The 25350-nt window shown below is 45.5% G+C and overlaps 1 protein-coding gene across 1 annotated transcript in view; it reads left to right on the plus strand.

The window, feature by feature from the left end:
* TACR1 (tachykinin receptor 1) overlaps window positions 1-25350 on the plus strand; it is a 55487-nt gene that overhangs the window by 6452 nt on the left and 23685 nt on the right. The window contains exon 2 of the mRNA XM_081017474.1: window positions 14826-15020. Coding sequence (XP_080873600.1) covers window positions 14826-15020 — 195 coding nt within the window. The remainder of the gene's footprint in view (window positions 1-14825; window positions 15021-25350) is intronic.

Here is a 25350-nt window from a genome sequence, read left to right on the forward strand (position 1 = left end):
TGTTTAGCCCTGTCTGTGAGGTTGTGAAGGGATAAACTCTGCCTCCACAGTCAGAGGTGTGGGAAGAAAAACATATGAATCTCTGTGATCCACGTGTGCTGGGTAAATAACAAAAGAATTGGCAGGGTCAGTCTAGATGTAAAACATGCGGCTAAACTTCTGGGGACTAGTGAAGGAGAAAGAGGCCCCCTTCTAATGAAGGAGAAAGAGGCCCCCTTCTAATGAAGGAGAAAGAGGCCCCCTTCTAATGAAGGAGAAAGAGGCCCTGTTCTTATCTTACCACAACAGCCCTGATGAGACAGGCCCAAGTAAGCCTAGGCGGTGATCACGCTCCTCACATGCACAGTACTAACCACAGTCACGAGCTTCCTTGCTGATAAGCACACCCTGAGCATGCGGTGTACATGACTTGGGCATGAGCACAGTCAGTACGTGGGGGGCTGGACACATGAATGGGATAGGCTCAGGGGGCTGAACAGGGCGGGGAAACCAATGTATAAAAGGCTTTGCATGACCTGTATGTGTGTGCCAGACTTTGGAAGCAATTCTGCTGGTACCTGCTGCGCAGTAACCGAATAAACTTTTTCTCTGTGGAATCACACCCTGGCGTTGCTTAACTCCTTCATGCTCCTGGCGAGGGTACGAGGTGACTGGACCCAGACCCATAGGTAAAGAAGGCTACACTAGTAGTAGAGTTTAATTTCAAAGTCAAGCTGCAGTATACCATGGGAATTTAGGCTGTTAAACCTTTTGCATTTCCTGTCTCGTCGACTAGCAAAGTGCTTCTCCCTTTTTACTCCTCCTGCAATGAACAGACCACACACTCTTAAGCCAAAGGTCAGAGTCATGCATTTATCCAAGCAGCAGCAAGGAGAACACAGGCAGAATACCCTTGGGTAGAAAATACAGAAAGATAGCTTCCAACAGGTGTTCTAAGCTTGGAGTTTAGCTTGGACACACCTTCCTCGGTCAGTTACATGGTGCAGAGAGAAACAGAGCAGAACCTCCAAGTGTCCCTATTTTCCAGGGACATCGCTGATTTAGAGAAGCCATCTCGGTTTCTGATTTGATCCTGGAATGTCCCGCTTTTCCTTAGGACGTCCCTATTTTCACTGGAGGGTATGGAGTTATCTGACCCCCCGAGCTGTACAGGGAAGTTTTAAAAAATGTTTAATGTTTTATTATGTTTTATATATGTTAGAAGCTACCCAGAATGCTGGGGCGACCCAGTAAGATGTGTGGGGTATAAATAGTAAAATTATCATTAAGGAATGAGATGTCCCTATTTTCATTGGAGAAATGTTGGAGGATATATGAGACAGGGAACAGGAAGTGAAGGCTTGACTTCCTCCCTCATCGGAAAAAGAGGGGGTGTGACATAGCCAACTCTAGGAATCTAACTCTGTGGTCTTAACCCTTTCGTGCACTAACTAACACTCATGCATAGCTATGTTTGAATGCAATTTCAAACAAGAGGCAGGAATGCTTCTGAACACCAGTTTCAGGGAACCACAAGTTGGGAAAGAGCTGTTGTATTCAGGTCCTGCTTGCAGGTTTCCCACAGGTTGGCAATGGTGAGAACAGGATGCTGGACTAGATGGGCCATTGGCCTGATCCATTAGGCTCTACTTATGTTCTTAAACTGGGAGACTCTTCTATCTCTTTAGGTTCCTTCATATGCTTTAAAACCATAGAAGAATAGAGCTCTAAATTGCACAGGGGGTGTATCCTGAGATTTGTTTTTATGTATCTCTTTAAAAGATTTTTAGCCCACCTTCCTGGGCATGCTGCCCTCAAGATGAGTCTTGCAAGTCTCAAAATGCATGGAAAGACAATTAGAAAATAAGACATGCACACTCACTCACTCACACACACGCACACGTATGCTAACAGCACAATTCAGCCAAAGATTCCCCACTTCAGAAGGGGGACTTGCACTGCCCGAGGGCAGGGCTAAATGTGCAGCCACTGTGTGTCTTCCCCCGACTGAGAGCTCTTCTGATGTTTGAACTACATCAGTTCCCATGTCATGTAGACATGCTGGCTGGAGCTGATGGGGATTGTAGTCCAAAACTTCTAGAGGTCACTGGGTTGCAGAAAGCTCCTCTAAGGTCATGCTTAGAGGTTCTGTCATTGGTCGTGGGAAACATTTGCTGTTCCAGTTAGTAACTTAATTTTCTGGACAAACGCACCATGCACATAAATATGCTCAGCGTACAAGACAACAAGCTCAAAGCTCACAACACTGACACATCCCAGCAAATGCAAGGATCAGAGATTGCAAACTGCAAATCTGAAATTAGCGCTTGCATCAAAGGGAGAAGAGTGTTTCCAATTTTGATGTGCCCTAGAAGATTAACACCTCTCCCAATGACTCAGATGGGCAGGCACACAACAGCTGTGTAAAAGCTGCTATGAAAATACCAAACCAGTATCAAAGACAACTGCATTTGCTACTCATCCACAGCAGGAAAAATGGCAAAGAAACACAGAATATCACATCACCGATGCTCTCCTAGTGCAAGTGATTAATCTCTGTCAATAGCAGCCGTGTTTGTATTCTGAAAGCTTCTTGAAGTTTGAGCCAGGCAGTTGTTCTCTGGAATAATATTCCATCGCAGGGGGCTGGGTGATTTTAAGCTTTCAAAATGTACTCTTTCAAAATGGTTTCCTATAATTCATATCCCAAATAATGATGACAATGAGGTGAACAAATCCCCTGATGAGGACCAAAATTTTTCATTGAATTACTCCAACTTTTGAGAAGCATTTTCAAAGTAATTCTCTAAACAATGCTCTCTGATGCTCTACAAAAAGGGCAATAGCATTGTTTTAAAAAATATCTTGATTTGCTTTAGGGATTATTGTGGTGCTGAGAGAGTAGCAGCTGCAAATAGTGACGGCCTCTGGTGCTTCCAAATTTTCTTTTAAGCATACAAGCAGAGCTAGAAATTTATTAATGTTTCTTGGAACAAAAGTTCCTTGGCCAACCTTTCACAGGAACAAAATCAGGATCCGTCTGAGGAGAGACTCACCATCGGATGTTGTTTTTTAGGGGTGGGGAGGAATATGTGTTTATTTAGAAGATCAGGCAAAGCTGATCTTTAAAGCAACATTGGATCCCTCCCAAGCAAACATCAGCTCCTCTGTGCTCTTTTGTCTCCTTTAAAATTCCCAAACTGTTTCTGCCATCCCCTGAGGAAGCAGGGTTTGTTCCCAGGTTAGCAGCTACCAGCCATCAAAGCCACCAAGCAGATGGACCTGTGATCATCTTATGAGGCCCTTCTTTGTGTGCTTCCTCCACAAGAGGTCCAAAGGGTGGCAGCACAAGAACTGGCCTCTTATGTGGTGAGCCCCATGGAGATTTGCACATTTCTCTATCCGTGGGGGTAAAGGTGGGGTTCCCCAGACTGGCAGAGCAAAAAGCCCCTGTGATTCCCCTTCAGCTCCTCGTAAGCATCCCTTGTGCTACAACCCCGTCCTTCATCCCAGAAATGCAGGAGGTGTGCACCTTAGGAACTCGTACTGTGTGTGTGTGTGTCGTGATAAATAGGTGGAAATACAGTATGCTGTTCATGTGCTTGAACTGATATGTTCTAATGAGTGTCTGAATCACTTCTCAACAAGATGTTTGGTCTGCCGTGAACATCTGTAAGGTCTCAGCTGGCTGCGCACAAGAGCTCCTCTGAATATCAAGTAAAGAATGAAGGTTTTCCATACCCAAATGGCAAACGTTTTGCAAAACAAGGCAGTACAATACAGGCTAACACCGCAGTTTAACTCTGGCGATTTCATAGGTCCGTTTCCTTTTGGCTGTGCTTTTTGGGATTAGCTGCGTGTCCTTCTGGGTTTCATGGTGCTCTGGAACCCGGTGGTATCCCAACCTAATGCCCTCCAGTGCTTTGTGGACTGCAACTCCCATCAGCCCCCAGCCAGCACAACCATATGATCTTGGTGCTGATGGGAGCATGGTCATGCTGGGGGGAGATGCCAGGTTCAGCCCCAGCATTTCCAGGTAGGGCTGGAAGAGACACTCACCTGAAGTGCTGGAGAACAGCTGCGAGCCATTGTGCACAAGGGTGGTGGATTGTGCTGGATTAGTGGGCTGATGGTATAAGGCAGCTTAATTCTACTAAGCAACTGTCCACAGTGCAAAGAAGTTGTTCCTTTTGTCTGACCAGAATCATGAAAATCAGTTTCATCTGATGACCTGCGCTGCAGGGGGTTGGATGTCTTGTAATTTTTTAAATAGACCTCTATCATGCTCCTCCAATTGTCTTTTTGACCCCCTCCCCGACCAAAAAGTTGCAAACGCTTTATCTTTTCCTTATACAGAAGGTTTACCAACCCCTATCTTGTTTTGGTGGCCCATTTCTGAACACCCCAAAGCTCTAGGACATCATTTTGGAGATAGATGGAGCACTGTGTAGGGAAAACTGGGCTTCCGAAGGGTATGTACTAAGGACCAAGGAAAGCAAAATGATGAGCTTTGGTGCCATTTCCAAGGTCTCATGCCTTAGAAGGGCAACTAAGGATGACAGCTCCCAAGTTGTCTCACAACATATAAAAAAGATAAAACAGATTCATTACAGAACTGCAAACCGTAAAACCACAATCAACAAAATGCTAAAACATCTAAAAACATTATAATGGCAGCAATAAAGCAGTATAAGCAGAAAGCCCATATAAATATAAATGCTACCAATAAATCCAACAAGTTTACAAACTGCAGCAGGAAAATGCAAACTAACTAAAATATCAAGTTGAAGGCACTTTGTTTTCTTGTTGCAAAGTCTCTGGATTCCATTTAAAAAACCATCAGTGTAGGGTCCACACATACCTGCCATGGGAAGGGGCTCCATAAAGATGCGGACATGACTGAAAATGAGCCAGTCTTTATGCCTACCAATGCAATACTTCTGATAGAATCACAGAATTGTAGAGTTGAAAGGGCTACCAAGGGCCATCTAGTCCAGCCCCCTGCAATGCAGGAATCACAGCTAAATCATCCCTATCTGACCTCCCTGGTTGTGGGCTCTTGAGGAGTCACAGGGGGCAATCCTAAGGAGCAGGCAGGTTTGTTCAGGTACAGGCAGACCTTTCAAATAATTTGTTTTGAGCTTAAAATTTTAAAAGCTTTTAAATTGGGCCCAGAAACAAACTGGCAACTAGTTCAACTCATGCCCAATAAATGTTATATACTCCAATTGCCTTCAAATGAACAGCTTCAGGTAGGCAGCCCCACATAGAGACATAACACCAGTCTAATCTGGACATAATCAAGATTGTGGCAAGCTCTGCTTTTTCTCGATAAGGTTGCAACTGGCAAATCAGCCTAAGCAGATAAAAGGTCCTCCCAGCCCCAGCCCCCCCTGCGCTTCTACTGACAGTGCCAAGCCTAGGACTTGCTTGTCATATTGATGTTGCTGAGATTTTTAGCCCTCTGCTCAGCTAAAAAAGGCTCACAGTGAAGATTTAGACCCTTCAGAAGCCTTTGTTTGAACTCGCCTCCTTAGGAATCTTGACTTTGCAGCAATTTCCAGCACAACAGCATCTTTGACATCATGGGCTCAATTTCAGCTGATGCAGCCTGAGGATGTGGACAAGGCGCCTCCCCCAAACTTAGCCCCTCTTGGTTTATTAAGGCATGTCTTCGGGGGGGGGGGTGGCTGTCTGGGTCCAGGATCAACACATTCTTTTTTAAAAGTATCTTTATATTGCTTTTTCACATGTAATAAACAACAACAATAGCAAGTAAGTAGTCTTACTTCTTAGGAAACAAGCGTAACAGCAACTTAAAGGTGGGACTAAGTTTATGATAAATATTAAAGTTTCTAATGCAATAAGTGTCTCTCTAGGGTGGTGATTGATTGTTGTGTCTCGTATGGGAGATAAATGGATGCCAAGTGTTGCAAAAGAATAAAGTCAGGGCAGCCCTGTGGGATTCTTCTGCCTGAAGTGTGCTGCTTCACCCGGTCTTATGGGTGGGCTGGCCCTGGATCTTGCCTCTGACTGCCTTGACTGGACAGGTCAATTTCTCAACCAGAGCAGCAGGCTACACCTGAGCAGAACATGAGTCTGTCGACAGGCCTATTATAGAAAGCCAACATTTAATGAGCAGCGACCAGCAAAAATGTCAGTATATCCTGATGAGTTACATGTTGACATCTTAAAAGATGTGTTGATTCAACCACCTTGAATCAACATCCAGCCACCTTGGACTTACTGGTTTGTGACAACTAATGCCCAGTCACAGGCTCCCCCTTTTTGGAGAAGGTGACTGAGAGGGTTGTGCCAGCACAGTTGCAAGCATTCTTGGCTGAAATTGATTACCTCAGGGTTCAGAGCAGATTATATTCAGAGCAGAAATAGTGACCACTCTGCAGAGCTGTTGTGAGATACCATCTGTGAATCTCACACTAAACACACTAAAGCATAATATCATTGCCACCTGATTATTACTGCATTTTTACACAAAAAAGGGGAGGTGACTATTTTCCTCAGACAAATGCAGAAGCAGAAGCCTTCCCCCAGCTTTTGTTGAAGGAAACCAAGCGCACTGTGTATGCCACCCTGCTTGGTTCTCTTTGGCCTTGAAGGGCCAGTGACAGATTGGTTTATTGCTCCCACTGGATTAGGGATCAGGGTATTTTGGGATCTTTCCTCTGTAGTGCTGCTTGGAAATGAGGAAGGACAAGGAAACATGCTAGTTGTGAGAAACAGTTTCCCCTCTTCATCTCTGGGGGTTCCAAGTGTCTCCAGAGCACTGGCTTGTCTCTTCTATGCCAGGGACAACTAGTGACCCTCTCACTCTGATGAGATCAAGGCTCTTCTCATCACCGGGCACCAGAGACATGCTCTTACATGCCACCCCAATCTCTGAGTGGTGAGAGAATCCAGCTACTTACCCAGTTCTGGTTTCCTTGGAATGAGGAGACTGTGGTTGTTTTTAGGATATATGGTTTTATTTACACACATATAAGGTGGAGGGACTCACAGCATTAACACCCCAACAGATCTTGCCTCTCCATTGGTCACAACTTTGGATCCAGCACACAGCAAGCAGGTCTCTGTGTCTCCAGCTCCCAGCCTTCTTCCAGCTCATCCCCTTATATACACACACACCTCAGCTATTTTTCTCCTAGGTAGCAGCTGGAGGAGGAGGGTGGAGGAAAGGCCCACCCCTTAGCCTTGAGGGCACCATCACTGACTCCTTTTGGAAGTGAAGCATTGTCCAGACCCATTAAATATTACTGAAATCTCCAAAACGAAACAGAAACATCAAATGATACATCCAACATATCCATACAATGTATTGTGCTGTCCAGCACAGACCCAGAATCTAAGAAATAAAATACAACTCCAATAATTAAAAGGTCTCTCTCTCTCTCTCTCTCTCTCTCTCTCTCTCTCTCCCCCCCCCCCCCTATTCCAGCCTGCCTTACCCTGCTTAAGGCTTTGCAGATCTTGGGGAGTCATTGACATGCTTTTGTTCTGTGTGGCATTCAGAGAAAGACTAAAGCCACCACCCTTTCAAGATGGCGAATTTGCTAGTCAACAGCTTCATCACATGATCAAAAGTTGCATTCAGTTTAGAGCTAGAAAACAACCAACACATAATCATTAACCCTTTAAGGAGCTTAGCAACCACTTAGAAAGCTACTGTGGAAAGACCCAAATGGTAACAATATACATTTAGTTATTCTTCATGTTAAACCTTCATTAATACACATAAGCATTTTCCCATTTCTGTGTGAATTAAACTGTGTGAGATCAATACAGGATCTCAAAGCAGCTGTCTTATTACAAAAGAATTTCAGAAACAGACTTGAAAGGGAAGTTGCTGAATTACAATTTATCACTAAACTGAAAACTATGGAGAGACCTGGTCTTAACAGAGATATCGCATTCCTGTCTCATTACATATGCTAATCATCTGCATACTATCCCTTGTTTTTTCCTGTAGGACTAATTGCAATCGTTAACAGTCATCAACAGGTTTACCATACCCATTGAATCAATCACCCATCTCCTACTACCCTCCTGAGGAAAAACCCCACCCCACCCTCCCACCTATATATAAGGGTCTGGTGACTTCTGTTTCAGTGTATATGAAGAAGTGTACATGCACACGAAAGCTTATACCAAGAACAAACTTAGTTGGTCTCTAAGGTGCTACTGGACATTTACACACACACACACACACACACACACACCACACACACACATATATAGACTGCGTCAGACCAACACAGCTACCTACCTGAATTAAACCAATTATACTTAACTGACCCTGTAGAAATGGCCCTCAGACCCGTCAATGTTCCCTTAGGACTCCTAGTCAGAGCTTGCCAAATGACTCCTCTGACAGCTCCTCCATCAGTCACAGTTCTTTCACTGCCACCACCTGAATTCCATTCTTTTCACTCAAGTGTTAATAGCACCTCAACACTTTTTTACTCACCTCCATGATATTTCCATCACCCCCTTTCTTTCCCACATATTCACCCTCCTCCACCTTCTCCCAGTAAAAGAAAGCACTTCTTCATGCTGCACAGACTATGGAACTCCCTCCCACAGGAGGCGGTGATGGCCACCAACTTGGATGGCTTTAGAAGAGGATGAGACAAATTCTTGGAGGAGAGGGCCATCGATGGCTCCTAGCCAGGATGGCTCTGCTCTGCCTCCACAGCTGCAGTTCCCCCTGCAGGAGGCAAGAGTACTTGCATGCTCAGCTTCTCTTCTGGTTGGCCCCTGTGAGAACAAGATACTGGGCTAGATGGCCCATTGGCCTGATCCAGCAGGCTCTTTTTATGTTCTGAACCATTTCTTCATAGCACACACTCTTCCCTTTCTCCTCTCTATCACTCTTAATGCCCTTGTGTTTAGCCCCCCTCCCAGTCTTCTAGATGTTGTCCTAGCCACTCTGTGACCTTTTGTCCATCTCTCCTCCCCACTAGCTTGCTCACTGCACTCTTGCTTGATTTCTGACTCCTGACTTTCCAAGTGTTTCTGCTATGTTGTTTTAGATTGTAAGCTCCTCAGGCCTCTTGGCTCTCCTTTGGTTCCCTGCTTGGGGACACCCCCACACCCCACACCTCTGTGGCTTTTTCTCCCTGCCAATTGGGCATGGATCCTTTGTCGCCATTGAGTCCTCCCCCACATTTCTGGGATGTGCAGTGCTCCACTTGGAGATGCTCTGCCCGCCCACTGGAACTCTGAGGAGGCAGCAGCAGAAGAGAAGGATGTGAGTCATCATGGACCTTTTGGATGGAAAAAAAGGGAGCCGAGGAAAGAAAGGATGCCCTTTTATTTCTCAAGCACCTATCATGAAAACATCTTGGGGGGGGGTTTAAAATAAGCCCCATACCCAATACAATAACAACAATACAATAATTCCAGCTGCATTAACTGTCAGTACAAAAAGTAGCCTAAACGGTCAAAACAAATGGCTCACATCTGAAGCCTTGGATGGCTTTAAAAGAGGATTGGACAGACTCATGGAGGAGAAGGCTATCAGTGTCTTCTAGCCATGAGGCCCATGTTCTGCCTCCATGGCCAGAGACAGTGAGGCTTCTGAATGCCAGTGGCAGGAAGCTGCAGGAGGAGACAGTGGCTCTTGTGCTTGTGGCTTCCCATTGGGGCCTCTGGGTGGCCACTGAGAGAACAGGGTGCTGGGTGAGGTGGGCCATTGGCCTGATCCAGCAGGTGCTCTTCTTATTTTATTAAAGGCCTCGGTAAACAAAAAAAATATGCAAATGAAAGATATGAAGGAGGAAAAACCAGAGGGGAAAAGTTAAGTCTTGAAGAACATTTCAAAAGGTGCAAGAGGAAACATGAGGTTGAGAATCCCAGCGGGAGAGGCGGAAGAGGGAAGGGTTGAAACTCGGAGTACATGTGAAAAGGGTCTTGGTGGACCACAAGCTTAACATGAGTCAACAGGGTGATGCAGTAGCAAAAAAAGCTAATGTGATTTTAGGCTGCATCAACAGAAGTCTGCTGTCCAGATCCAGGGAAGTAATAGTACCACTCTATTCTGCCTTAGTCAGACCACACCTGGAATACTGTGTCCAGTTCTGGGCACCACAATTTAAGAAGGATGTTGACAAGCTGGAACGTGTGCAGAGGAGGGCAACCAAGATGATCAAAGGTCTGGAAACTAAGCTTTTTGAGGAGCGCTTGAAGGAGGTGGGTATGTTTAGCCTGGAAAAGAGGAGACTGAGAGGAGATATGATGGCCATCTTCAGATATCTTAAGGGCTGTCACATGGAGGAGGGAGCATGCTTGATTTCTCCTGCTATGGAGGGTAGGACTCGAACCGATGGCTTCAAGTTACAAGAAAAGTGATTCCGACTAAAAATTCAGAAAAACTTTCTGACAGTAAGAGCTGTTCAGCAGTGGAACCAACTCCCACGAGAGGTGCTGGACTCTCCTTCCTTGGAGGTTTTCAAACAGAGGTTGGATGACCATCTGTCATGGATGCTTTAGCTGAGATGCCAGCATTGCAGGGGGTTGGACTAGATGACCCTAGGGGTCCCTTCCAACTACAGTATATGATTCTATGAAAGCAGCATTCAGGACCTGGGTACGTCTGGATTGTGAGGTCTCTTGGCCTAATGGAGTCTGAGCTTGTTGTGAGAGGTTTTTTCTTCTTTTGCAAGGCCCTGGCAAGGGAGTGAAAAATGCTTCAGGGTTCAGCTGTGTGCTGTGACTTCTCTCCCCAAATATTCAGAGAACATTTCAAGCGGCAGACATACCGGTAATTAAATGATGCACAGCTGGTGTGGAATATGCCTCAGGAGTGTTTGACTGCGATTCCCAGTGCACTTCCTCTTGAGTCAACACCATGGAAATCAAGGGGACTTACGACTAAGTCCATTTAGGGCTGGGCTTTCATAATTTAATTGGATCGCTGCTGTGCGAGGCTGTTCCCCAGTTTGATAGCCTATAAATCTGACATGGGAGTCAGGCTGTAAAAATTCTCCCAGTGGCTTAAAAAGGCTGTTTATCACAGCTGACTTTCAATTGTTTCCTTTTCTGTAGTTTGCACACAAGCGATGGCCCATTCCACAACTCGTAACTTTCATGAGAAAGTGATTGCATGACAAGGGAAAAGGGACTTGCTCCATTTGTGCTCTCCCTCTCCTGACATTTCAGCAATAACCTCTAATGAAGCATCACACAGTTTCCTCGTGAAGATTTTATTCTCCTAATGTTTTATATTTGCAAGACTCCTCTGGGTGTGTGCATCCAGCACCACAGGCATGGAAAACCATAGGTCAGCCTTTGGCAACCTGGTGCCCTCCAGATGTTTTTGGACATCAACTCCCATCAGCCCCAGCCAGCACAACCATAAGGCAGAAGGGCCAATGGGAGCACAGCCATGCTGCCTGGGGCTGATGGGAATTGGAAGCAGAAACACCTGGAGGGCACCAGGTTGGGGAAGGCTGCTGCAAATACTTGCTAAATTTCTCACACAATCTCGGGCCTCTCCTTTTGCAGCTGGAGGCAGAAATGCTTCTGAATACCAGCCGCCAGAAACCACAGGAGGGGATGGGGCTCTTGTGAATCCTCCTTAGGTTTCCCATAGACATCTGGCTGGCCACTGTGAGAACAGGATGCTGGTCTAGATGGGTCGTTGGCCTGATCCAGCTCTTATGATGGGTGTGGTGGAGTTTAGTCTGCTCATTCCTGATCACCCTTGTGGACAAATAGCCTTTACATGTGGCCTTTTGTCTGTGAACATTTCAGGACCCTTTGGCATCTCATAAAAATGTCAGATGTGCTTATTGCGCCCCTCTCCTTGCCTCCATTGAGGCTGGAATGAGGCCCCTTCTTTTAGCTCTACAGTCACCCTTCGGAAAACAACAAACAACTCAGTTCCTTCCAAGTGTTTTCCTCTTGTGCTAAGGACCATCCGGGTGCCATGTTGAACTTGAGAAATGCTTTGTTGTCATGGAAATATCTGAAAAGCCACAGTGTAATAGTAAAATAAGAAAAAGTGGAAATATATGGAGTGTTAAGTTTTCTTGCTTGGCAGTGGGCCCATTCTCTTTCAGTGCTGCTGATAAATACAGCTCTATTCACTCATAGCTCAAGATCTGGAGTCCTCTGGAAGGTGGGGCTCTGCCTGTTCCCATCACTGAGCAGGTTCAGGTCACTGCTGAGGTGGGCGGACTGGGAACGGTCACCACAACTGTGTGTTCCAAACCATCACCCAACATGAGCCTGACACCTAAGCTCCCACCATCTATTAAGGTCCAATGGAAGATTCTTGCTCAGAGTTACTTTGTTTAGATCAGGGGTCAGCAAATCTTTTCAGCAGGGGGCCGGTCCACTGTCCCTCAGACCTTGTGGGGGGCCGAACTATATATTTTTTGGCAGCGGGGAATGAACAAATTCCTATGCCCCGCAAATAATCCAGAGATGCATTTTAAACAAAAGGACACATTCTACTCATGTACTAACACACTGATTCCCAGACCATCTGCGGGCCGGATTTAGAAGGCAATTGGGCCAGATCCGGCCCCCGGGCCTTAGTTTGCCTACACATGGTTTTCTAAAGTGGGTTTGCAAACCTGTGATTGTGTTTAGAATGTGATAACTGTTTTTAGAATGCTTTTTAAAAAAAAGTTTTATTGTGGATGTGTTTGCCACCCTGGGCAGATTGCAGAGGAACAGCTGGGTATGCTGGAAGACTGAGGACAAATAACAAAAAAGTACTTCTTCACACAACACATGGGACTCACTCTCACAGGAGACAGTGATGATGACCAAATAGAGGGCTGGACAAATTTATGGAGGAGGATACAGCAAAGAGTGGCTGCTAGCCATGGTGGCTCTGCTCTGTCTCCATGGTCAGATGTAGGAATGCTTCTGAATACCAGTTGCTGGAAGCCAGAGGAAGGGAGAAGGCTGCTCTTGTGCTCAGGTCTTGCTTTCCAGTTTCCAAAAAGGCATCTGGTTGGGCACTATGAGGGTAGGATGCTGGACTAGATGGGCTGTTGGCTTGATCCAGCCAGCTCCTCTGATATTCTTGGTGCTGACCTTTAAAGCCCTAAATGGCCTCAGCTTTGTATACCTGGTCTCCACCTCCATCGTTCAGCCCGGAGACCGAGGTCCGGCTCTGAAGGTCTTCACCCATTGCGAGATGTGAAATTACAGGGAACCAGGCAGAGGGCCTTCTTAGCAGTGGCTCCCGCCTTTCTTTGACATCTCACTCATGTGACTTTTTGGCCTTTGCTTGGGTATCACACGAGCTGCCAAGGCAAGGAAAGCAACAACTGGCTAAGCTGACACATTGCCAAGGAGGATTCAGAAGGTTATACCACTGCAAAGCACGTCAGCTCAGAAAAGCTTTATTTCCTATAATGCAGTCAGCAACACAGTGCCCACGAATCCTCATGCTCTTCCATTGGTTGGGGTGAGTCAGTTGGCTCAGGTGGTATCTGCTGGGGGTCGGCTGCCCCCTGCTTGCTCCTCCTGAGCTCCCCTCAGCCACCCCCCTCTGTTGGAAGGGAGACCTGGGATTGCTGCATGGACTGTGCTGACCACCCTGAACTCACCTGCTGCCTCAGGTGAGGTAGCGGATGCTGCTTGTTCAACAGTGTTGAAGTTAGAATCAGCTGCCGGTCTGCTTGACTCCTCTGCATGGAGCAGAGAGAGGTGCCTTGGGCTGGCCCTGCTGAGCTGTGGCTCACCTGTTCTTTTTATGTGGGGATCCAGAGGCACCTGGCTCACTCCTCTCAAAAAGACTAGACTTCAGCTTGATACAAATTAAGTACTGTAGAGGGTTTTGGTTTTTTCTTTTGGGGGGTATGAAAGCTGCTGCTGCTCCTTCTAAAGAGACCTTTGGGCAGACACAGATGATGCACAACCAGTCATTTTTGTCTCTTTACTCCTGCTCCTTACTTCCTTTCATCTAGCCTGATGAAGAGTTCTAGGGAACTGAAAAGCTTGCACATTCTAGGACATTTTGGTTGTTCTTGGAAAGGTATTGGCTTAATAAAGATTTTGGAACATTTTAAAAACGGGTAACTTTTCCAATCTGACAGCATAGGTGGAATTGGTGAGCTAACTTTCTGCTGCCTCTATCAGGATCAGGAAACACTGATATTTAGTAAATAAGCATCATGGGTGCCAACACAGAAAAGATCCTACTCCATGTTCCCTTGGATCTCCCCTCAGGAAATAGAGGGTGACTGAGGAAGGCTGCATCATAACAACGCTATGAGCCTGCAGGATCAGGCCAATGGCCCATCTAGTCCAGCATCCTGCTCTCACAGGGGCCAACCAGGAGCTCCAGTGGGAAACCTGCTATCAGGACCTGAGTCCTCTCCCCTCCTGTGGTTTCCAGCAACTGATATTCAGAAGCATTGCTGCCTCCTGCTGTGGAGGCAGAGCAGAGCCACTTGCTAGTAGCCATGGAAAGCCTTCTCCTCCCTGAATTTGTTCAATCCTCCTTTGAAGCCATCCGGGTTGGCAGCCATCACTGCCTCCTATGGGAACAAGTGCCATAGTTTAACTATGTGCTGTGTGAAGAAGGACTTTCTTCTATCTGTTGTAAATCTTCCAACATCACCATTCCTTAGGTCAGCCTTCCACAACCTGGTGCCCTCCAGGTGCTTTAGACTACAGTTCCCATCAATCCTAACTTCATATGGCCACGCTGTCCTGGAGTGGAGAGCAGTTGTAGTGCGACACATCTGGGGGGCACCTGGGTGGCAAAGTTGGCCTTAAAGAATTGGGGGAAACATACGGGGGGTGAGGAGCCCCTTCTCCTTTTTTACTTTCTGCTCCTACATTTTAATTTCTCCCTCTTCCAGGTATATGGCCATTATCCGCCCGCTGCAACCAAGGCTATCGGCCTCAGCCACCAAGGTCGTCATCTGTGTCATCTGGTTACTGGCTTTATTGCTGTCATTCCCACAAGGCTACTACGCAACAACAGCCGAGCTCCCTGGCCGAGTGGTGTGTCTGGTGGACTGGCCAGAAAATACAACTCATACCTATCAAATAACGTGAGTTCTTATGTTTCCTTTGCAATAGAATCATCCTTGGGTTGTGAAGAGAACTCATGGCATTGTCCCAATCCAGCAGTGTCCTGATTATCCTAGAAGATGCAAAGAACATGACATAAGAGCATGAGAAGACTTTGCTGGATCAGACCAATGGCCCATCTGGTGCAGCATCCTGTACTCACAGTGGCCAAAGGGAAACCAGCAAGCAGGATCCGGGTACAAGAGCACACTCCCCTCTTGTGGTTTCCAGCAGCTGGTATTCAGGAGCATTACGGCCTCCGACCAAGAAGGCAGAGCAGAGCCATCTTGACTTATAGCCATTGATAGCCCTCTCCTCCTCCATGAATTTGTCTCATCCTCTTTTAAAGCCATCCAAGTTGGGGGCCATCACTGCTTCCTGTAGGAGGGAGTTCCATAGTTTAACTATGTGCTGCATGAAGAAGTCCTAGCATGGAATCATGCTCAGGTTCCCAATGTCAACTGGAGGAAGGCTCCAATCCATATAATTCTATAGTCACTTTACCTTTTGAGGGGGTGGGGGAGCCCTCAGCACCTCCTCCTGCACTTCCTGGCCTGAGGATGTGATTCTCCAACCACCTCCAAAGTCTGAAGATGCTACCCCAGAAGCTGCATTTGTTCTACAGGCATTCAGAACCATGTGGCTGCAGAATTGACCACAGGCCCTTTAAAGATGGCACACAGTTTTTCTCAGGGGTGGGGAGCCCTCAGATGAGTCTGAGAAAGCAGCATCTTCCAAACCACAGCCAAGAGGGCCTGGCAGAATTGTGGTCCCTTCTCCTGTGCCCATCAGAGCAGCATAGCCATAGAATCACAGAATTGCAGAGCTGGAAAGGATCCCAAGGATCATTTAGTCCAGTGCTGGCCAAACCTGGCCCTCCAGCTGTTTCGGGACTACAATTCCCATCATCCCTGATCACTGGTCCTGTTAGCTAGGGATGATGGGAGTTGTAGACCAAAACAGTTGGAGGGCCAAGTTTGGCCAAAACTGATTTAGTCCAACCCCCTGCAATGTTGGATCACAGCTAAAGAATCCCTGACAGATGGCCATCAAAACTCTGTTTAAAAACCTCCAATGAAAAAGGGTCCACCACCATCTGAGATGGTCAGAAAGTTCTTAATTTTTAGTGAGACTCTCCTTTCTTGTCATTTGATTCCATTGGTTCAGGCCCTGCCCTCTGGAGCAGCAGAAAACGAGCTTGCTCCACCTTCCATGAGACAGCCCTTCAGATATTTGGCTCTCATATTTCCTCTCAGTCTTTTCTTCTCCTGTCTAAACATGCTCAGTTCCCTCAACTGTTTCTCATAAGGCTTGGTTTTCAGACCCTTTATCATCTTGGTCGCCCTCCAGTCATGTTGCAGTGCCTCAGTTTCCCCTGAGTAATGAATATTGCTACATCTAGTTCAGCACTTTGTTTCCTGCAGTTACTCTGGTGATATACAGCAGCTTCTCTGAAATCCCAAATCTCCTCTGAAATCCATTGGGTTCAAACAGTACTGTCACTCTCCACAAAGAGGTATGTTCCCATTTGGATCCAAAGTCCGTTTAGCAATGTTGCATATTCCCTGTGATTGCTTTACCTGACCTGATTGGGAATCTGTGGGAGCATCACTTTGTCTGACATGCAGCTCCATGTAAATATGATGCCATCTCAGACACTGAGGTCATCCTTGCAACAATAACACTTGCTGGGGGTTTGGCTGTCCTGCTAAAATGGCAGATATCAGGATTTGTAGCTCATTGTCCCGTTATGTAGCTTTATAAATCTTGTCCTGACTTTGGGGTGTTTTGATTAATGCCTTCTTCTGGAACTTCCTTTGCTTCATGTAAGTTGAATATTTCACAGTCTCGTTTGTCTGTCTATATTTCCTGCAGCCAGTGTGACTTGTACAGCAAATTCTCTATAAACATCTGATCTCTTTTCTTTTTTTAAGATGGTGCTTCTAAGCCTAAGGGATAGTGTTGCATGTGCTGGGAGCATTTTGGACTGGACAATAACAGCTTCTTTAAAATGGCTCTCAGTGGTTTATGAGCATTGTGTCAACTGAGATAGAAATTTGGCCTCTTTTATGCTGGTTGATTCCAAGGAAAATACGATTGCTAGACATTCTTTTCCCCATTTGGACACACTGCTGCTAATTCAGTGATAAATTTCTTGACACAAACATGGCAAGCTGAGCATTTTGCAAAAGGAGGTTCACCAGGGCCACTTTCACTGGCAGTGGATATGTCATAATATTTTGAAGCAGAGTGATGGATAAGTAAAGCACATGGTTGCAGAGAGCTGGTGAAAGGATTTTATTTATTTATTTATTTATTTATTTGAGATATTTTCTTGGTTTACAAAAGTAGATGCCTTCTCTCTTTTTATAGGTTGTGCAGTCTTTCTTACACATCCGTTACGTTTGTTGTGAGACATTAGTGCTGAGTACCGTATAAGGTTGGGGAAGAAGAGGGGAGAGAGGAGAGGTGGGGTGGTGAGGCTTTGTGTAGTGTATGTGTGGGGTTTTGTCAACTGGGTAGCTTCTCTTTCTATTTGCTTATTACATTTCCCTGGTAGTGAGAGGGATTGGGGGAGTCCAGGGTCTGTAGTTGGCTGCATTTGTGAGTGGGGGGAGGGCTTGTTGGGTCAGGGAAGCCAGACTGATTCATATGCTGTCGGTGGATTCTTGTTGTTGTCTTGTTGGGCTGTGTATGTGATATAGGGGAGCCATACTGGGGTGAAGGCGTCCTCTTCTATTTGTCCCAGTGTCAGTTTCAGGTTATTGGTTAGCTTTTCTAGTAAGGCCATTTCCCATACAATTTGAGACCATTGGGCCATGTTTACTCCTGACAGGTCTCTCCAGCATCTGGCTACGAGTCTTCTGGCTGCTGAAAGTAGATAGGTTATAAGCTCTGTATAATGTGAGTGGTCACTGTGATATTGGAAGATGTTCAGTAGGGCCAGTTCTGGGGTGAGTTCTAATACCTGTTTAGTTATTTTGCATATCTCTTGTATGACTGCTCTCCAGAAGGGTTGGATTTTAGGGCATTCCCACCATTGCATGTTTTATCCTTGCTCCCAAACTGCAGGTTTATTTGACTGTCTGTATACCAACTTTTCAAAGTCTGCTAGTCATTTGTACGTCCAGCACCTTCCTGCTGCCTCCTTGCCTCTTAACCCTCCCTAGGTGAATTCCACTGTTCCCCAGGGGGCAGCACTGTCCACCTAGGGGACCAGTGGGTTTAGAGTGTTGGACTATGACCTGGAAGACCAGGGTTCAAATTCAGCCATGAAGCTTGCTGGGTGACCTTGAGGCTGTCACTGTCTGTTGGGTATCTGAGGATAAAATAAATAAAAAAATTATGATTATTAGTTTGATGTTTTATTATGTTAAGAGTGGCTGGGGAAACCCAGCCAGATGGGCAGGTTGTTGTTTGTTTGTTTGTTTGTTTGTTTGTTATTAAACAGGAAAAGAGAGAGCCATTTATACGATCTTGAGCTTCTCAGTGGTAAGATGCAATGGAATGAATGTATGTATGAATAAATGAATACTATTAAAAATAAATTTAGATGCCCCATTAAATCAACATAAGATCATGCTTGGGATCAATGGCTACTTCTCAGAGGACCTGCCCCACCATCCATAACTTGTGGCGCACTGGTTTGGATGCCAAAACAACTCTGCTTTTGCCTTGGAGACAAGTGCCCCCTGACACCCGCCCCCAGAAATGGAGATATTACCAGTTTTCATTACCAGAAGGTCATTTGCTTTGACATCATATTTTCATTCAGCTCAGAGAAATTGGCTCGTTTCCTCGGCAGCCAATTTATTACCGTCATGATCCATCTTTCTGTGCTTAGCAAACATTGTTCCCATAACCAATCTGATTATATGCCTTAGTTGAAGCATTTTAGTGAGTCCGCAGCTTGCATTTTAGATGTTGGTTTTTATAACTGGATTTCAGATGTCACTGTGGATATTGCAATGCTTTCCAGCATTCTATTTCCTGCCTCTCTGATTTGCTGTAGTGAAATATGAGGCACATAAATCAACTGGTTGGTGGGGACAGGGAATGTCGGGAGATGGTTGTTAAATGTGAAGCCTGCTGCTCTCATTCAGGGGCCCCTTCTCTGTTGTCTTCACGGAGCCCCTCTCCCCCATTTACAAGAGCTTCCCATGCATTATAATGGAGAGAACTGCTTGGGATGTACAAGCTGCTGCGTCCCAATACTGAAGGCTAGTTTAACAGCTGATCTATGTGTGCTCCCGGAAGCATGCAGAGGTCTGGAATGAAGCCATGTACTCTTCTTTTGCAGGCTGAGCTTTATAATGTGATCTTTATTAGGGGTAGGTGAAACCTGTCTCATTATTCCCAGGAGTAGCTCCATCTTGCCAACTATGGGCACTGCATGTTCAGGACACACAGCCACAGAAGTAGTTATGTGCCTTATGTTAAGTGAATCCAGGTAAGTTTGCATGGGGGTCAGACGAGATGACCCTTTGGTTCCCTTCCAACTCCACAATTCTACGTTTCTAACCTGTAAGGCACCACAATGGTAGCATTGGAAGCAATAATCATACTTCTTCTTCTTCTTCTTCTGATTCACTGTGAGGAAAGACAACCTAATGTGTTCCCTGGAAATTGTTCCTTGGGTCAAGTGTTCATATAATGAGTTGATTATTTCCATTGATTCCTATGGGAAATTTTCCAATACATTTCCGACCACGAAATTTTGACTCCCAAAAGCAAAACAAACAAACAAACAAACAAACAAACAGGAAAACCCAGAAAAATCCTCTCTGATTTGTCCAAAGACTCACCTTCCCTCCCTCCTTTCCTCAGCTAACCAGGAAATGGTCTCTGCATTTCTGAATTTACGGTGCATTTAACAAGGTTTGGGTACTAATTTCTTGTGTTCAGATTAAGTGAATTTTCACATAGCAAATGTTCGTAAAGCAGGACTTGAGTGAGGTAGTTGTTTTTTCTTAGATTTATACCCTGCACGTTCCCCCAAAGGAGTCCTCCTTTGCCAGCTTCCTGGTTAGACTGCTGCAATGTGTTAGACACTAGGCTGCCTTTGGAGACAGTTTGGCAACTGCAGATTATTCCCAGTGCAGCACCCAGGCCACTAACTGGGACTCAGCATTTTGGTCCAATACTTATGTGACTTTCACTCAGGGCTCAGGGTCCATTTCCAGGTCCAGCTCAAGGTGAGGATGGGGGAGAAAGTAGTTCAGTTTGCACACCTTCTGAACCGCTATGCAGACTGAAACAGAGCTATCCTGTGAAATTTGTACTTCTTAAATTTTTATGACGTAGTTATCCAACCAGAAATGCATCTTTAAAAACGTATATTGGGGGAAAGTTCATATATTAGTGTAAATAACATACAGAGATATAATAAATTTGAAGAAATGGCTTATAAAACTGTTTAGAGGGGAAGATGCACACAAAAATGAGTATATTAAGAGAAATATATTCTTGCTACAGTACTGCTGTTGGGAGTAACTGTTAGGGATCTAGGCAGAAAAGTGTGAGTCATGTACTCAGGTTCCCATTGTGAGTTTTGGAGACTGGCTGTTCTGTGCAAAGCACTCCTCTGTTGTACAACATATCCTTTCCTCAGGTTCCCTCCTCTGAGCTCTAACTGTGCAGGACACAAAGCCAAAGAGATAGAGCCCCGGCATCTGAAACTGTGTACAAACCATACCTTTAAAGCACATTCAGAACACATCCTTTCCCTCAAAGAATCCTACGAATTGTAAGTTGTTAAGGGTGCTGAGGGTCATTAGAAAAACCACCACCCTTTTCCCCTCACACAGCTATAATTCCCAGAGTGGTTTAATAATATGTTTTCCCATGGAACTCTGGGAATTGTAGCTCAGTACAACTCCCAGGATTCTTTGGGTGAATCCATGGCTGTTAAAGTGGTATGAGAGCACTTCCAATGTAGGAGGCAAATGCTGGATGGTTGCTGGTCCAGAGATAAGTCAACTCACTGAACTCACTGTTCAGTCCCAAAACAGCATCGTTTCAGCAGGGGCCGTTCCAGGCCAGGGGCTGGAGGCAGGGGATAGTGCCAAAGAGACAAGATCAAGTTCCAAAGAAAGAGCACTCAGGCTCTCAGGGTCTGGGGCACATGCATTGCAGGCGGTTGGACTAGATGGCCCTTGGGACCCATTCGAGCTGTACAGTTGTATCACTTACATAGTGAGAGCCGGGAACAAGGTCAAGATGTGAGGCAGCAGGAGTGTGTCCGTTATCAACTAAATATATGGCACGTAGGAGAAACAGCTATAACCCAGGAAGGCACCTCTTGCAAGTCAGCTCTTCAGGAGACGTTTGTTGCCCTGCTATGCAGGCTCCCAGATCTCAGCAGAAATCACATTTGTGTTAACCATCAGCTCTGATTGTAGCAAGTGTCTACACTTATTTATTTCATTTATACCCCACCATCTTTCTCCTAAGGAGCTCAAAGTGGCACACAGGGTTCTCGCCTTCCTTATTCAATCCCCAGAACATCCCTGTAAGGTAGGTTAGACTAAGAGGCAGTGATTTGCCTAAGGTCACCCACCCAGGGAACTTCATGGCCAAGTGGGGATTCGAACCCTGATCTCTCCCAGGTCCTAATCTATCTGCTACACCACGCTGGCTCTCATAAACAGCACAGCAGCAGTAGAGGTCTGGGAGCCCAGGAGCAGAGCTGAGCTCAAAGTATGAGGTGGGTCCCAATTCAAGGCAACAGTCAGGGAAAGGAGGCAGGTGTAGACAGGGTCCATGCATTGGCAATTGTGGGAATGTTCAGGGATGCAGGAGAGGATATATTGTTTGATTATAGCCTTTCCAACTTGTGTTAACACGTTCACAATTTAGCAGAGTAACATTCCCCCTTTTTTAAACTCACATCGGATGCGTTTGCTCAGGCTCGCTAAAGCCTCTATAATAACTGTTCTGGTATTTTCCCCTTATTCCCTCATAAAAGATAAGACACGGCACAGTCTTCTATAAAAGTATAAAAAGAGTTTACTCACTCACATTCTGTTCACAATCAGATCCCAGAAGGCAGACTTAGTTTCCAGGTGTATGTTACTTTTCTAAGCTATCTCATAAGGAGACAGTCCCTTTGTCCTCTCTTGGCTGGAGAGCATCTTTGGCTAAGCAGATGTTGCTTCTTTGATGAAAGTAGTCACAGAGAGAGAGATGGCTGTCTTGGCCTGTGCTTTTGTCGTTACCTGCACAGGTGAGGCCACACCCACCTCTAGTCACATGCAGAGGAAGTCTGTCCCAGCCCAGAAGGAAACAGGAAGTTTACCTGCTGGCTGGACAAACATTCCTCCCCATGTGTAAACATGTTCACTCTAGGAATGTTGTACTTGACTGCTCTTGTGTTTCACATCCCACAGCAATATGTTGTTTAGCTTGAAGGGCAGGTTCTGAGGCCCTGGATTTCTAGAGCCAGGTTCCTGGAGACTGGCCCTTGGGGTCAGCTGATTGAATGCTGAGGCTGACAGATATGGCAGGACCCAGACCAGGCATCCTCTTGGGATTGTAGGTGAACAGAGCAGTGGGGTTGCAGGAGGCAAGGTGTGGGAGTCTGTCTGCTGGAAATCCTGGTTTGAGAGACACCCTCTCCCTTCCACAATTCGACTGCAGAGAGAGAGAGAGAGAGATGCCGTCACAACAAACAGGTTCCATTCAGGCAAGAAGTATGCATTGAGATAGAGCTTGGCACTCATTTCATAGAAACATGATCAAGAACTTCTAGGATTTTGATTGCGGGATCATTTCAGGCAAAGGCGGCTCTGAAAGGAAGGCTGGTTTTAAAAAGAAGAAAAATCTACATCTCATTTGAATCACATTTGGTTTTTTAAAAAAATCTCTGCTTGTTTAGCATGGCAGCCAAGAAGAATAGAAATAGGAAGGTACCTTGAAGTACCTGAAGACAGGTGTTCAGGGCTATTCAAGCTCATTTCATGATGAGCTTGAATCATGACATGGGTATGAAACACTTCTTCACAGATGAGATTCAGCCCATGCTACAAGCTGTATGTCTGAACCTACAGTGGTGCCCCGCAAGACGAATGCCTCGCAAGACGGAAAACCCCCTAGACGAAAGGTTTTTCCGTTTTGGAGGTGCTTCGCAAAACGAATTTCCTATGTGCTTGCTTCGCAAGACGAAAATGTCTTGCGAGTTCCTGCGGGGGTTTTTCCCTCCCCCCCCCTTTTTCCCAAGCCGCTAAACCGCTTATCAGCTGATCGGCTAAGCCGCTTAACAGCTGATCGCTAAACCACTTATCAGCTGATCGCTAAGCCGCTTATCAGCTGATCGTTAAGCCGCTTAACAGCTGATCGCTAAGCCGCTTATCAGCTGATCCGCTAAGCCCGCTAAGCCGCTAATACTGTAGCGCTAATCCGCTAAACCGCTAATGGGCTTGCTTCGCAAGACGAAAAAACCCGCAAGACGAAGAGACTCGCGGAACGGATTCTTTTCGTCTTGCGAGGCACCACTGTACATGTGTGTCTTGGAACTCAAAGACTAGATGACCCTACAATTCTATGCTTCTGTCTGTACTTCTACACACACTTCTGAGAGGTTGGGATCTTTTTGCTGGAGTTAGAGTGTGTGTCTGTTATGAATACGTGTTTGCCCTTAACCTTATGCCCCAAGAAGTTCATGCACAAGAGGAAAGGAGAGAGGTTGGTTTATTACATGAAATGAAAGTGACAGAGTATGTGGATGCTGCTTTTGTTTGAGAGATGATAATAAAAATTTGCTGATAACACAAGATTAGTATGCTGATCTTTGCATTAAGTGTTAAGAAGTCAGAATATTTACCTATCCCTTCCAGAACACATTTATGATCAAGACTTGTACCAGAGCTAAAATAGTTTAACAACTGGGGGGATATTATATATCATGCCAACTTTGCTGATATGATGATGTGCAGAAATAAGCCCCATGGAGGTCTAGACTGGCACACCATTGCATCCATTCCTCCTGTGCTCTCTATAAAATATTATTTGCACAAACACAAATAAATATGAAATTTGGTGTAACTTTTGGAAGTGACATAGGATCAAAAAACTCTTGGCTTCACAGTTTCCTGTCATGTCATCATAACTCCTGTACAGTGGTACCTCGGGTTAAAAACTTAATTCGTTCCAGAGGTCTGTTCTTAACCTGAAACTGTTCTTAACCTGAGGTACCACTTTAGCTAATGGGGCCTCCCGCTGCTGCCGCACAATTTCTGTTCTCATCCTGAAGAAAAGTTCTTAACCTGAGGTACTATTTCTGGGTTAGCGGAGTCTGTAACCAGAAGCGTCTGTAACCAGAAGTGTCAGTAACCTGAGGTACCACTGTACAAGAAAACCTTCTATTGAAGTGAATTGGCACAGTTATTTACTCAACTCAAAGGGGATTTTGTCTCAACATGCATAGATCTAGTACGTTCCTCATGCCACATACATCACTCACTTCAGGAAATTCTCTCATCGCTTGCTGATTCTGAGTTGGATGTGTGACCAGACTGCAGTTAAAGTCCTGTATCTGAAAGCAATGTCAAATGATTTGAAATTTCCATCTGTGGTCCTTGATTTTAGATGCAGGTAACCAGGAAGGCCAGTGCAGTGTAGGAGCCCTTCAGACAGACACAGATGAGGACATTCTGGGGTTGAAATTCATGACATTCCCCCAGCTGTGACTTGCACATACTCATTACTTTCTCAGTTTGATCGGAGGACATGATGAAGAACATCTCTGCCATGTGGAGGAGGCTGAAGTCATTGCAGTGTCCTTTCATTACATATTTATGAATGCAAAGCATAATCTGTTCGTTGATGTGATGATGAAGGCCTCCAGCTTGATAACAGGCATTAGATTCGCACTCTGCCTCCAAGCAGAGACTGAGGCTAATAACTTGCTGAAATCTAAAAAAAACCCATTGGTTTAATTAAGGTATCACATTCTCTCACGCAGAAAGCAGAAAGCTGGCTGCACTGGATGCCATGTCAATAAGGTGATCAATGAAAGCATAAAACTTGTTGATTTAGAGCACAGCAACCTGTCCCTGGAAATTGATATGCTTCTTTTTGGCAATCTCCATTCTCCCCCAAGGGAGTGTATTAGAATCAGGAGCGGAGGTGGAATCTAGTACAAAAAATGAATTATGTAGGTTAGAATTTGAGTAAAGTTTTTTTTTTTTAATCCTCCTTGACTTCAGTAGCTTTTTACTGTTGCTTAGATGAGAGTCCAGGTCTTGCTTTACTGAGACTCCAAGTAGCATTCTTCACTCCTCTGTGTCCTCCTTTATTTTTGCCTGTGCTGAT

Source organism: Podarcis pityusensis, assembly GCF_964106645.2.
Source record: "Podarcis pityusensis genome assembly, chromosome: 8".
Lineage (NCBI taxonomy): Eukaryota > Metazoa > Chordata > Lepidosauria > Squamata > Lacertidae > Podarcis > Podarcis pityusensis.